The following is a 15,281-nucleotide window of genomic DNA, read 5'->3' on the forward strand; positions in this document are numbered from 1 at the left end:
GTGAGCGTCTCTCCTCCCGCTCCGGGTCAATACGCTTTCAATCCGAGCGAGACAAACTTCAAAACTGGAGATGGTCAGAGAAAGCAGGCTGGATGCCATGCTGCTGAAGCCCACACAGTAACAGGATGATGGATGTGTTGAGCGAATTGGCCAGACTGTGTCTTGGACTGTACATTTGCAGTGTCTCTAATAGGATTAATCTTTGACATTCACTTCTTTTTTGATTCATGGATGTGTTTCTGCTGTGCACGTCCCACCGTCAGTCAACAGTGTGGGCAGCACTGTTTTGTTGTGTTCAACTTTTCTAGTATTAGTGGCTATCGCTGCTCACGCTAACACCCCAGTTCTTCTATTTCATATAAAATGCGTCTCTTGCTGTGTAGCCAAAAGTTTTCCCCTGGAAATAGCCACCAGACGCTGGGTATTAACAAGGCTATAGGCTGAGCCACTAATCTGTGATAGACAGGTGCATAATGAACATGTATTTATAGGCAAGGCAAAGAAGGTTTATTTATAAAGCTTCATGTCATACACAAAGGCAATTAAAAGTGCTTTTTATAAGGCAGCATCCATTAAAATACTCAGCATGAGATGTCAAGACGCACAAGAATAAATTGAGTGCTAAGAAATATCGAAGTTTGTTCGAGATTTCATGACAACTCTGCAGAATGCAGGGTTCTCCGTGGTCAGTTTGGACCCGGAGAACAGTTAGCAGAGTGCAGAAATGCATTAAAGGGATTTGTTCAATGCACTCCGGTAAAATTGGATGTTATCTGCATATTAGTGGATGGATTTATTTGGCCAAAGGGATGCACGTAGAGGGTAAATAGAAGAGGACCAGGGATGGAGCCTGCTGGAGCTTTCCCGATGATTTGACTTATTGGGCTGTTTGCAATCACAGATGCATCTCAACTATTAGTGTTGTTATTCCAAGTAAGCTGCCTCGCCGAGACAAATCCCTGCATAATTGTTGTTACTGATTGTGATTACATCATTATTAATATCCCTGCTATGAAGGAATAAAAGACAGCAGCAGACCTGTCATTACAGCGGGCCAGTTTCAGTTTACACTCGGAGTTCCTGCTGAGTAAATACAACAGTCTGCCTGAGCCTGTTGTCGTTTCACTTCCACTTCAAATCCTCCGCCGCTGTGGGAAAGGGCTCCAGTTCATAAATCATTCACTTGTTATTCTGCAACCCAGATATGGAGGAGACGAGTGCATCGCAGTCCCACAGCCTCCTATTCCACATTATATCCGTCTTTTCTGCGACTGTGATAGAAATTCCCGGCGCAAGTTTCCGACTTAGCGAATGTCAATCTCAGCTTCAGTGCCATGATAATTAGGCAGAGGTTGGAGAGGCAGGCTAAAACTGGGACGCCATTTGCAGCGTTTGCGTATGTGTGTGTGTGCGCGTTGGTGGCGGTCGGGGACGGTAACGGAGCTGATCCACGGTACACAATGGACTGGCAGCTGCTGTAAACGACAGCAAGGTCATCACTACTGCAGCCGCTCGATCAGGACTGTGTGTGAGAGTGTGTGTGTGTGTCTGATGGAGAGTCTGGGAGAGAGAGGAGAAAGTTGGCAAGTGTGTGTGATAGAGTGCAGCTATATTTCCATCCATTTGTAAAAGGTTGTTAAGAGGACTTTGATAAGTTTCCGAAATTAAATGCAAATTAAGTGCATTTCCATCAACTTTATTAGAGCGTATAAGACATCTTAAGCAGAATGTATGGCAGGTGTTCTGGGTTGATGCATAGTTTCAGAACAATGGATCAAAGCAGAGATGTTCAATTGCTTTTCATGTTGCCATATTCATGTTGTCTGGAGACGGGATCACAGCCAGAACAGCTAATCAGTCATGTTCCTTGTCTGTTCGTTGTCCATTGAAAGCATAAACTCCTCAGCACAGGCTGGATGGAGCAGGCATAACATAGTTTTTTTCACTGGGTCAGATTTTTCTAATGTGACACTTCATGATGTGCAGAAAAGAGAAAAATACTCGGAGATCTCGCCAGTGTGCGAGTAGGGTGTGAAACGGAGGAAGTAGAGAGACGTGTGCACACACAGAGGAACAGGCTGTACCTGTGAGCTGATAGTGAGGCGGCTGTTATTCAGGTGTTTTTTCCCCTCAGTTGATGGGGACTCTGACCTGCCCCCCCTCCTCCACGCAAGTCAACTCCTAAATCAGACGTTTCCTGGTGAAGAAGAAACGCAAACAAACTGAGCCATCATCACGTCGGCTTTCAAAGTAGATACACTGCTAAGTTCAGTCCTAATAATCAAGCAGTGGTAACCAACACTAGAAATAGGGCTAATCCTACAAAAATAGAGAGAAACACCTGTGTGTGGGGGGGGGAAGATAGGTGTGTGATAAGCAACTAACACCACCTCCACTGGTTTGACTTCTCACCTTGCAGTGATGTAGCACTCCAACACATTCTCCCTCCCAACTCTTCAAATACAGACTGTTGTGGCAGCGGCCCTGTGCTTCACACTGTGATGCTCTATAATGACTATTGGGATGCGTCAGAGACGGGTATATCGCTCTTTACATGCATAATGTCATCATCTTTGTGACGATCGTAAAGAAAGAAGTCTGGATTTAATGAAGTCTGGAGTGTAAGCAACAACTATAGGAGTGCTTGATGGGGAGATGGCTGCACAGGAACCATTTTGGCGCTTACGCAACATGAAGACTACAATTCCAGCATGTGAACAGAGAAGCAGGGTATTGAAAATGTCACATTAGCTATATTTATTAAAAACCTTCCTGCTCTGCCTTGCTATGCTCTAGATTTCCTTCTGGTGCGATCAGGTTTTTAATGAATTGGCCAGCATCCAGCAGCACAACACCACTCCGACAATAGAAGCCTTTTGCATGCCACTAAATATCTGATGGGCTCTGCCGATTTCTCTGCTGATGTGAAGCGCTAAATACGGAGATGCCATTAGTGTGGGCCAGGCAGTCCCCAGCCATTATCTTAGCAACGCCATCTTGACATAAACATTTTGAAGGCAATTAAAGCGTACGTGTGTGTGTGTGTGTGTGTGGAGCTGTCAAATAGCAATTACGGTGACAATGTCCTCAATGTGGTTCCGGACGGCTCATTTTCATATCAGAGGAGGCCTGCGATGTTTCACAAGTTGATTAATGTGTTTTCAGAAGGACGTGTTTGCAAAAAAAAAAAAAAAAAAAAGCCCACGCACGGAAAACACATCTGAAATCACACGCGCATGGCGGTAAATGGCTCTTAATTGATGCACGACATCCTTTGTTTCATTATTTACAGGCTCGCCTCATTATTCTAACATTCGCAACTCGAAGTACTCCGCAGATACAAACAGGAGCGCAGAATAGCAAATGGACCAACTTCCTGGTTGTGTGTGTGTTTGGGAAGTGGAAGTGGGGGTTTAAATTATTTTGTGAGAGAAAGTGGGAAGTGTAACAGAATGTGAAGACTGTTGGTTTGAATGTTCCGGTTGTGTGTCATCATCATCGACATCGAAATGCAATAGATGTGTTCATATTGAACCGGCTTCGTGACTTGGACAGGTATTAAGACACCACCATTCTATACCATTACTTCTTTCAAGTGGAAGGTGTTAATATGTCTCATAACGCTCATAATGACCTATAATCTGCTTTACCTTCCTGCCAGCAGTCATCTTATATGAGTAGGCGTAGATTTTTCCAAATGATGTCGCTGTGGAAGGAAAAACCTGTAAAAATATAATTAAATTCAATGCGAGAAAAAAGAAAAAAGTGTGCTCCATTTGTGCTGTACGCGTGATCACATCCGGGTGTGAGTGAGATCACATTATTCTGCAGGGAGCGCGTGTGTGACATGTCGGGCCTTAATTGAAGCAGGGTGCTGTGCCAGACTCGCCATTATGGGGCTGAATCTCGATCTAATCCGCAGAGTTAGTGGCCTTAAATAGATAATGCTTCTGTACTGGGGTCCAGTCCGTGTGTGTGTGTGTGTGAGAGTGAGTGGGTGCATGTGTGTGTGTACACATACAGGAGTAGACAGCTGAAACCAAGCCAAAGGCAGAACGGCATGCCTGTAGCATGAGCAGCAGAACTTTCCAGAGTAACTGAGACCCCCAGCTGGTCTCTACGGAGCGGTGTAACTTTAACACCGCTCCGCTCCGCTAACATGAGCTGACACTCCGGATCCAAGAGGAGGAAGGCCCCGGGTAGGACCCGCGCAGAAGATGAAAATACAGATAGTGATGGAGAGCGGGAGCGGGACGGACGGACTGACAGCCGAACAGATGCAGACAGCGGCAGACAGATGAAAACAAAACAAGTGAGAGAAATGCCAAGAGCAAGACTCAGAAGAGAGAAACAAATCAAATGTGGGGGGAAAAGAGGAGCTGCCAGAGAAAACAGAGTGGAAGAAACCCCGGTGTACTCCAAATTGCAGGGCATTAGAGTAGCTTGTCAATCACGCCCCCCCCTCGACACGCACGGAGCAGGTGAGCCCAGGTTTAACTGATACGCACACCGACGAGTCAATTACAGGCCGGCGAGGCAGAATGTCACGGCCGCCCGGACACTAAACCGACGGCTTAACCTCCTCACTCTGCATCAATATGCCTCACCGGAGAGGGGAGGAGGAGGAGGAGGAGGATGCTGCTGCTGGAGACTGGGAGCACGTGCATGCCGCGGCATTCTCAACAGTCAAATATGCATGTGTTCTTATGGTTTTAGACCACACAATAGAGGGAACTTGAAGTCCATCTGATTTCATTTCAACCTGGACTTCATTCCCCGAGTGTTTGCCAAAAAATCGCTTTCTGTTTGGTGTCAAAATGTCATCACTTACCTCACTGACAAAGTTGACGTAGTTGCTGCAAGAAGCCAGGGAACGCGCGCGCACACACACACACACACACACACACACACACACACACTGTGTCATTGCCAGGAAGCAATTAAAGCTTTCCCTCGTAATAGTCACACTGCAATGGAACCTGACCGGGCGCCAACATCCGGGTCTGAAGAGGGGAAAGCCAAAGCAGAAAGCTGCTCCATCAGGAGGCAAAAAGGCAGTCCATGAGAACATGACCCTCTTACATGTATTACCTCGCTAATTTAAAGTCTTCTTCAATACAGCATGATGTCCATTTCGTAAATGTTTCCGAAAATGGCCCAGCCGCCGCCATCAGCGCTGACTCTGCATTCAACGACATTGACCCTGGCCCTTAATCTGGCCTTCTGCACAATCGTCCAACATCAATGTTTTGTTTGGCGAGAGGCTCGTCTGGAATATTAGGAGTCCAGCGGCAGCAAGCAGAGAGGAAGTGTGAGCTAAAAGCGTGATCACACAGTGCCCCCCCCCCCCACCCCCTAAACAGCTGCTTGAAAGTATGTGTCGTGTTAGAGAGCAGGCCGCAAAACTGAATTCCGCTCTTTTAATCTGATGCATTGTGGGTTGCTCCCCCAGAGCACCGTCTGCAGAGTTGCTATCTTAAGAACTAGTGCATAAAGGGCTCAAACACTTGCCAATTCACAGCGGGACAGCCCTGAGCCCTTGAGCGCGTGTCAGTGAGTCCATAATGGTGGTCATTAAGCTTTTTAAAAAAATTAACCCAACAGTATGAAGTTATTCATATAGAAATACGGGTATCACACACACACACACACACACACAAGGAGAAGACTTCTATAGGGCTGTTGCTCATTTTGCTCTCCACTCGAGAGGAGGAATAGGATGTGACTCGCCCTCACGGACATCCATAGGCCTTCACCCATACAGGGCGTCTCCATACGTGTGTGTGTGTGTGTGTGTCTTTCATAAGTCACTTATCAAGTCAAGGCAGCCCCTTTGTCTGTCACAAGGCCAGACCCTCACCTCTAATAGTAGTCCATGCAAATGCCCCGCACAAGGCAACTTTATTCTGCTATAACGCATGATAAATGGTTTGTGAATGTGTGTGTGTGTGTGTGTGTGTGTGTGTGTGTGTGCTAGCTTGGAGAATTAAGCAAAACACACAGGGAATCCCCGGCTCAGATCCCATCCCCACCGGCCTCCCGCCCTTCTCCCTCTGAAGTGGGGTGGGCTGAGATAAGGCGTGTTATAAAAACACTCTCTCAGAGGGAGGTCAGAGCGAGCAGGTCACATATCTCTGATGTTTACAGGGGAAATCCATGAAGCGTGTGTGTGTGGTTTATTTGCTTAACTTTTTGTTTTTCTTCGGGAAAGATTGTTGATCACTCAAGGCCGACGGTACACTGTGAGTGCGAGGCCGTGCCAGGGAATGTGCATATAAACCAGGGAAGAGGTCACACAAGTGCAGCGGGGCGACGAGGACTCTGCCCCCTGTAGGACAAAGTCAGGAGAAGCATCGCTGCGTGAATAACCAAAATAAAAAGTGAATGCTTTAATTAAACCGTTCCTTTGCATGTTTTATTCGTCTTATCTGCAGAGTTTTTTCTCCAAAGCAACTTGTGAAAGAGATTAATCAGGCTGTGTGTGTGTGTGTGTGTGTCGATCTCATTTCCTCCCTATCATGGAGCTTATCTGTGGACTGCAAAGAATTATTGGGGGGGGGGGGGGGGGGTGACAGAATGGAAAGAGGAGACAGAGGAGTGTGGCGGAGAGAAGCACACAGACGGAGGGATGGAAAGTCAAGCCGCCGAGTGAGAAGGGCAGGCAGTTGGTAACTTGTGTAGTTGTGGCAGTTTGACTGTTATGTCTAGAAAGGAGGCATAATGAAGGGGAAGGCGCACTGAGATGACTCAGAGAAACTCCCTATTATGCCCTTTTCTGTGTGTGTCACAATGTGTCTGCAGAAGAAAAGCTCTGAGCTGTCTCAGCAAACGCCGAAACGTTTATAATAAATAAAACTATAATGCAAAAATAGTCTTGCAGCACAAAAGAGAAGGAGGAAAAACTTCTCCCTGTGTTTTGCTCCTCATCTCCCTCGGGCTGCTGCTCAATGGAGTCGAGCAAATGAGCTCGAGGTCGAAAAAAAACGGGTCAAAATGCTCACATTTGTGTGTGTGTGTGTGTGTGGGGGGGGGGCTGGAATAAGAGAAGCACAAGTTTGTCTTCACTGCAGAGCTTCTCAATTAGCCACTAATTGCCTCGCCTTAACGAGCAGGACATTTCTTAGCACTAATGAAGCTGGTGGCAGCCGCAGAGTGTGTGTGTGTTACTCGCAGCTACAGTGTGAGGTGTGTGTGTGTGTGTGTGTGTTTGAAAGATAGAGAGCCTGGAGACAGAGCGGAGATCTAATTGAGTCGGGTCCGCAGCTCATTTTCAGCGAGCAGTTTGGCATTCTCTGGAAGGAATGCGTGGATGGATTACACTGCTGGCTGCGACAGCGACTTTCCAATGAGGCTCCACTTTGTCTTCGCCCTCGTCTGAGCCACGCTGGAACGAACCATCTCTGCGAGATGAACACGTGGCCCGGAAGTCAAATGACCTGCCTGTCAGTTACAGCTGGACGGACGGACGGATGTGCGATTTAAGGAATTAAATAAAAATACATCACCAAAAGGCACCAGGAAGCTGAGCTTAGACTACAGGAAGTGACTGCACGCGACCAAGAAATAGTCCACCACATGGCTCCCTAAAAGACCACACCTTCATTTTTGTATGGATTAAAACTAACAAGATATAATATGTTGATAAGGGAGCATTAAAGGTGCTGGTAGACGGATTTTATTACTTCAGCCAGAGCCAAGTTAGCTGCTTCCTACTGTTTCCTGTCTTTATGCTAAGCTAAGCTAACATATGTATCAGACAAATATATAAGTGGTATCAATCTCCTCTTCTTCTCTCTCCAGACTGTAAACCAAACTGAGTTTTTCTCTGAGTTACGAGAAGACAATCTATCACACGCAGCATTTTTTCAAGCTCGTACGGAAACTAAGCGGTGGCTAATTCCTCTCGGGTCCGGCTGGGGCTCGCTCCCGGGCCAAGCGGGCCGGGCTAACAGGGACACGAGACCCCTGACACAAGCTCACCCGCAGCACCCCCCGCACTGCCAAGCTAAACACCTGGCATCTACATGAGAAGGGCGCCAATTTCACAGTGGCTGCCAGCCGGTCAGCTGAGCCTCTGCCACACACACACATTGGTAATGTGTGTGTGTGTGTGTGTGAGGGCGGAGCGCTGCGGATGTGCCGCTGTGTGTCAGGAGAGTGTGTTGGAGTAAGAACTTCAAATACACGGATATGAGTGTGTGCATGACAGACACTAAACCGCAGTTTGGCAGCTTCTGAACTCTGGGAACATTTATAACTATATTAAACTCACATGCACAACCACACGGCTGTGTGTTGACTCGCATGCCGGTTTGTACTGTATGCATGTCAAGTGTTGGACAAAGTGTCTCCATGTGATTTTTTTATGTGGTTCCAGTGTCTCCCTGACATTGATGCAGTTCCCCGTTGCGTGCTTCCAGTCCTTGGCTGAAGTCCTGTGTGTGTCAGAGGCCAGGGCTGGCGCTGAAAGCCTGATGGATGGGGTCCAGGGGTCACGGACTTCAGCTGTTGCTGGCCACATCGCAACCCACTGAACCGTGCTGCTAGCCTCGGGGTTAGCACCAGAGTGCACGGCACTTACTTTTCTTTCCGTTCTCTGGGGAGACGTACGAAGAGAGGAGTTTGGAGGGTGTTTGGATGCCGGAATCTGACCAGGAAGCAAATACACAATGCAGCCTGTTCAATTCAGGTGGGAGCCCCGACGATGTCATCAGCTCTGTGGGCTCTGGAGGCCCCGTTGCCATGGCGACAGTCGGTGTGTAGAAGATGGCGGCCGGTGGGCACGGCTGCCGGCGGCGTGCGGGCAAACGAAGAGGCTGCTTTTCGGGGTAAACACGGTCGAAATGAACAGCGCCGCTGTGTCGACTCGCCAAGAAGAGAAGAAGGAAAAACACATTAAGTAAAAATGGACGTCTTAAACACAGCACAAGGGGAAACCAAACAAGAATATTGCACAGGATATGAAATTATTTCCAATATCAGCCCAGCTGTGGAAATTGAATTTCACAGCTCATGAACAATATCAAACAAACACGCTGGCTGACAGAGCACACTCCAACCTGAGTGATACTGTATCAAAAGGCTACACAGCAGACATACGAGCGGATGAGGTGGGTGAAGGGCAGGCTAACGGGTAACGGTAATCCATAACTCCACCAATCTCCATATTCAGCCCGTTTAAACTGTACATTAGCCACCAGCTATTCCCATGGCCTGTCTCAGACCTGGGAGGAGGGCCGGCTTTCTAATGAACTGTATAATTAAATGAGAAGCTCCGCTCGGCCCGCTCCGACTGCTCTCCATGATGCCTTAACGAGGGCTGAATTGAAATGAATGGCAGCAGGTGAAGGACAGAAGGACAGCGGGGCTAATGCGGTGGAATTTGCCTTTAATGAAGAGGATGAAAGCGGGAGAGGGGTGTGGTGGTGGTGGTGGTGGTGGGGCGAGAGCAGGCCCGAGGTCACCGTGGGCACTCACCCGCTCCTTTTACCCCGTACGGGGGTGACGTCCCCACACACACGCTCCTTCTACCATATCCTCCCCCCTCCATCTATCTCCCGGCTCTCCTCTTTTTGGGAGCATGTGTGGGAGAGAGATAACTGTTTCGGCTCCTCCACTTTGCCCTTCCCCAGAGCATGGCTTTTGATTGACACATGCTAACAAGCTAAGGTGTTCGACAAGGGGGCGAAGGCAGAATAGGTAATGCTAGGAGAACATAACTGGGGAATTCTCCCACAACCCCTGGTTCATGACAATCGACCGGGGAACAGCCTGTGCTTCTGCACTTTTACCTTTTTTAGGAACTGTGACAGGAATGCGGGCTTATGAGGTGTCAAATGAATTCACGTTAAAAAAAATAGAAAGTGAATTTCCAAAAACGACCCAGCAGAAAAATGGTCGGGGAAGTTTAACGAGAGGCGGCCTTGATATCATGAAAACATGTCTGTCAGTGCACCAATGGCCGCGACCACGTGCGTGCGCGTCATGGGTTTGAACTGAAACTTCTAAACGACCACGAACAAAAAGGGGAGACACTCACAAGACACACGAACAGGGTACCTGATTACAGAAGATGTGTGTTACAGGCGAGCACTCCGCTTTTGTTTAATGGCCGTTAAATGCAGTTAATGCCGGGACGTTCCGTCGCTGTTGTTTATCGTCTTTGGCAGCGAACTGACCACAAGCACTTGAAGGAGGCTGTTTACTGCGTGGCTATTCTTTAAAGTACAGTGAATAGCCAGTGAGGCCAACTTAAGTGCTGTGTGATGCTTTGCCCTCAGTGAGAATGGGATAAGACACGTAATCACTTCCATAGTGGTGGAATCTAAAGGGGGCATATCGTTGAATAGTTTCTGGTCAAATGTATGTTGTTCGAGGAGGAACTGGTTGAAAATAAATCTTTCTGTCGAGTCGAGGGTCAGAGCGGTGCAGAGACGAGACGGATCAGCAGAGGCCCGGTCCTTGTTGGCTTTGACGCTAATTAAACACTATGATAGAAAAAGCCTCCTCCACACTCTAATTATTCCCCTTTTAACGTCTAATTTCACCAATCAGTGCCATCTTTATTTCTGAGAGCAAATTGGGCAGTAATCATTTCCTAGTGGAGACTTCCCTGCCTCTAATTGTTGAATATGATTCAGTCATCACCAGAACGCCAGCGACTCTTATCAGTCATCTCACAGGGCAAATGTATCTAAACATTGTGCTCAGAGAAATTAAGCTGAATATTTTTAATGAATATTTAAAGCGATGACTCGCGGTGTTGTCGTAGTTTGACTGGATATTTGAAATATGCAGAGTCTGGATCATTTGTTAAAAGGAACAGACATCGGGTGAAATGATTCGGTGCGGCTCGGAGAGAGAATTTCAAAACATTTAATGCAAAATATGTGTTTGAATCAAATCAGTGCAGTGACTTAAATCAGTGACAGGTCAAAAGATGCAAACGTTTTATTAAGCTCTATATTAGCTGCCCCGTGTGTGAGGATTCACACGGAACACTTTTATAATCTGTCATCCGTCACATTTATACATTTTTAATTAGAAACCCCACCAAAATACCACAAATAAATTCATATGCATTGCATTTATACGTCGGACAAATCTTCAGTGAATGTATCGGCCTCGTTTACATCCACGTTTACATCCACATAATCAAAGGCAAAAATACAGATATCTATATGGCCGGATGTAAAGGAAGTCCAAGAGACAAAACATCAAGGACAAGAGGACACTTTGAAGCTGCTTCCTTTCCTGTGTGTCCACTTCAACTTCCTGTGTTTCCTGGCTCTTCTGGTCAAGGTGATCCTTCCTTATTTCCTTCAGTTTGATCAGCTTGTGCAAAATGCTGGCAGAGTTGATTCTATACACTAAATATATACTAATTTCAAAGACACATCATAAAATCTGTCAATATAAACATGGGCACACTTGCGTGTACACACAAGCGGTTGCAAACATGTGTATACATGTACACGTTTGCTCACACACACACACACACACACACACACACACACACACACACGTTAAATCTGTCTTGGCCTGTGCAGAGTTATGACCAGATGGTTCAGAAAATAAGCCTTATTTTAGCCTCCCAGCTTGTCACTTCTAGCTTTAAGGGTTCCTGATCAGATAAGTTAATATGGCCAAATCTCACTTATCCACACTGGCAGCCCGGACAGCTGATATGATAATTCACAATTCCAGAAACACATGAATTTGGAGTTATTTATATTCTTTGTGTGACTGACTCGACGAGAGGGGTACTGTCACTCCGGGGTATCTTTTTTGTTTTACACCGCTCCTATCAAGGGGTTCTTCCGCCTCGGGTCGGGTTGTCTTTCGTCCCCGAGGTCGTAGCGCTCGGGGCTGGCGTGGCGCTCCCCGATGTCGCGGTACCTCTCTGGGTCGGTGTAACGACCCGGGCTGGCCTGCCGGTGGCCGTCTCCCCGTCCCCCCGGGCCTTCGTAGTAGCTCCGCCCTCTGCGGCCCGCGGTGGGAGACGGGGGGACGTCCTGCCTCACTGCTGCACGGTGCTGCTGCCCCGCGCCGGAGGACGAGGGGTAGTAACGCTGGTTGCTGGGCGCCTGATGGGATTGCGGAGGATCGGTGTAGTGCCCGGGGTAGGCTGGTTCTCTCGCCACTGGTCTGGAGTGTGTGGGGTAATCATATGGATCCCTCCTGAAAGATTAAAAATAATCAGAACAGACACACACATATATATATATATATAAATAGCCTATTTATGTATGCTTGGGTGGGTGTAAAGAGGAAGAAGACATTTAACACTGGTTTAAACTGGTTTGGAGGAGAGGACGTGCCAGAGATTTGGCCCTCCCTCGCGGTAAGCCTCCTCCTGTTATTCAGTTTACATGGTGAGGCCGTGGCCTTGGCAGGATCCAGTTGATGGGGGGGGGGGGACGTGGATGGAGAGATGCCAAGAGATAACAGCAAATGCCTTGGTAAGCATATATGAGGTCGTGTGTGTGTGTGCGTGTGTGTTTAGCTGGAGTGTGCAGGAATGTGTGTGTCCCAAGGGGTCTGCAGTAACGAGGCAGCCAGCTGGAAGTCTCCGGTTCCCTCCCACTAGCTCTGGGTGATTAGGGGCTAAACCCCTGGGTAAGGCAACACGCGGGCCTCAGGGAGACGGAAGGAGAGAGAGAGAGAGACTGAGGAAGAGAGGGAACTGGAGAGAAGGTAAGAGAGGAGGAAGAGAGAGAGAGTGGAGACAAGAAAAGGGAGGGCTGCTCACCTTTCACGGGCCCATTTGAATGCTTTCCATCTCATGTGCTGTTTCCAGTGCTGAGTGACACACACATGTCTTGCAAGTAAGCACATCTAAAAGTCAGGTCCTCATCGGCCTCGCTGTAAGGGAAACTCTCCTATTTTTAAAAGTGGTGATCTACAATGAGCCCTGTCAACATCGTAAATGGTAACTTCTGGCATTGCACTAGCCTCATCACTACCTCTTTTGGGCCAATATATGGTAGTAAAGGTCACATTCAATCGGGTTACCTCGGAGAAGCTTAGGAAGACCAGTTCTAACTACTAACATCCAACGATGTCAATCGGCAACAGAGAGCTGCAGAACACATTTGGACGTTTCCTTCCCGCCCCTCAACAATGGCTCCCACTGTACTTATTATACAGAAGCCTTGAGCTTAGCCTCTCCCTTGTCCTGCAATCATATCCCTGCGTCTCCTCTGTCTGTCCCCCCCCCCCCCCCCCGAGTGCAGCTCAGCACCTGTTGACTGGCCAATTAGAATGACTCACTCACCGCAGATTAGGTCGCACACAGCTTGCGCATGAGAGGACTCCCCTTGAGGATATTCATGGACTGTGCTGACGTGGATTTCTATATGCGTGTGTGTCCCACATATCAGTGAAGTGCGTTTTCTGGCCTGACCACCCAAACAGAGCAGGGAGGGGGGGGGGTAGGATACACAGGTGGTCCCAAGAAAGAACAGCGCTGCCTTGTCAGTCAGCAGAGATGGAGCCGCACACACACACACACACACACAGACACGCACACATGCATGTCGAGGGGCTTGAGATAAGGGAAGGAGGCATAAAAAGAGAGCAGAGAGAGAGATCTCATATCATATTATAACAAGAGAAGACAGAAGCGGATGTGGAGAGACTCTGGGCGAAAACAACACGTTCCTCAACGTAAAGCTCGGCGAGGAGTGAAAAACGCTGGAGAGATGAAGGTCAACCTCCTCATTAATCCAGATTAAACGGTGGAGGCCACCAGGGGAGGGAAAGAGGAAAGGAAAGAAAGGATGGAGGGATATAGGGGTAGATGGGAGGGGAGGGGGTGTCCTCAACCCGACTCAGGGCCACCCAAACAGGCAGGAACCTCTGCCGGCTTCCCCATTCTTCTCTCATCACTCTCCTTATCTCCCCCTCCTCCTCTGAGATCTTCAATTCCCTCATCTTTTTCCACCTCAATATTCATCTTCCTCTCCTTCCCCATCACCTCTCTGACTATGTTCTGAATGCCTAAGGGATAAATGAAGCAAGATAACTTCCTGCACACACACTGGATGACCGTTGTCTGCTCATATGGGAGGACTTATGTTTCTTCAGGGAAGTGTCTGAAATGTGTTTGCAGGAGAAGCAGAAGGGCAGCGAGTATCTTTATTTTTCATTTCTTTGACATTGATTTAACCTCATTTCATCAAAATGTGTAATACGTGATATTATTGCAGCACCATTGTATGAAAGCAAACACAGGGGAAGTCCTGACATATTGTGGTTAATGGCGTTTTTGTGTGTCTGTGTGTGCGGTCAAGCAGCTGGGGGATTAAGGGGGTCTACGGGCCTCATTGACCCACAGAGAGTCCCTCATCCCCAGGTCACACAGCTGGCTTCAGCCTGGTGGAGAGAGTGTGTGTGTGTGTGTTTTCCGTGGGGCTTCGCTAACCCGATATGTCCTCAGACCACGTGGACCGTCCGATATAAATGATGATTCAACGCAGCAGATCCGAATAAAACACACTCTGTATGTGTGTAGCGTCTCCCGGTCTGCTGCTTAAAACATATCAAGTGAGTAACAGTTTCAGGACAGGGTGGAAATTCCCTCCAGAGCTTTTGATTTTCAAAAAAAAAAAAAACATGCCAAACATGGCAGGTTCCTGCCGAAATAAAACGCTGGCTGGCGTCAGCAATGACAATTAAAAGAGCTCCGCTAATCTAGCTTGAAGAGAGCTTATGACAACAAGAGACATGCAGACAGTAGCTGTGCTTTTGCTCAGCTGTCGAGACACTTTTACGCACACTTTTGAAATGTCAAAATACAAATACATTATTATTATTATTTCTTTAAATCAAATGCAAATGAGATGTTACCGTGAGCGATGTGGAAAGAAACAAATTTGAATCAATGTCAGAAAAGGACAATGGAGAGACTTTCAAAAATGAAGTGGTACTTGGTTGGTTGTTATTTCTCTCCATGTTATTATCCAACATGGAATATCATGCAGAAAGGGGCTATTGGCCGCCATGTAGACGCAGACATGGGAGTGACAGCAGGTATGACATCAGTAGGAAGAGCTCATTTACGGTAACATTTTACAAACACACTCACACACATTCGACGAGCCATGTTTAGCGGGAGACGGGCAGAGAGACGGGTAGAGAGACGGGTAGAGAGAGACGGGTAGAGAGAGACGGGTAGAGAGAGACGGGTCAGAGAGAGACAGGGCATAGAGACAGGTGAGAGAGAGACAGGTTGAGAGACAGGGCATAGAGAGACAGGGCATAGAGAGACAGGGCATAGA

The 15,281-nt window shown here is 47.7% G+C and overlaps 1 protein-coding gene across 1 annotated transcript in view; it reads right to left on the minus strand.

Annotated features, from left to right (window-relative positions):
• Nucleotides 1-10,932: 10,932 nt before the first annotated feature.
• pard3ba (par-3 family cell polarity regulator beta a) overlaps nucleotides 10,933-15,281 on the minus strand; it is a 126,251-nt gene continuing 121,902 nt past the window's right edge. The window contains exon 22 of the mRNA XM_031852147.1: nucleotides 10,933-12,180. Within this exon, the coding sequence (XP_031708007.1) occupies nucleotides 11,793-12,180 (388 nt within the window). The 3' untranslated portion in view covers nucleotides 10,933-11,792. The remainder of the gene's footprint in view (nucleotides 12,181-15,281) is intronic.

This window comes from Anarrhichthys ocellatus, unplaced genomic scaffold (genome assembly GCF_004355925.1).
Source record: "Anarrhichthys ocellatus isolate YVR2014 unplaced genomic scaffold, GSC_Weel_1.0 scaffold12, whole genome shotgun sequence".
Taxonomy (NCBI): domain Eukaryota; kingdom Metazoa; phylum Chordata; class Actinopteri; order Perciformes; family Anarhichadidae; genus Anarrhichthys; species Anarrhichthys ocellatus.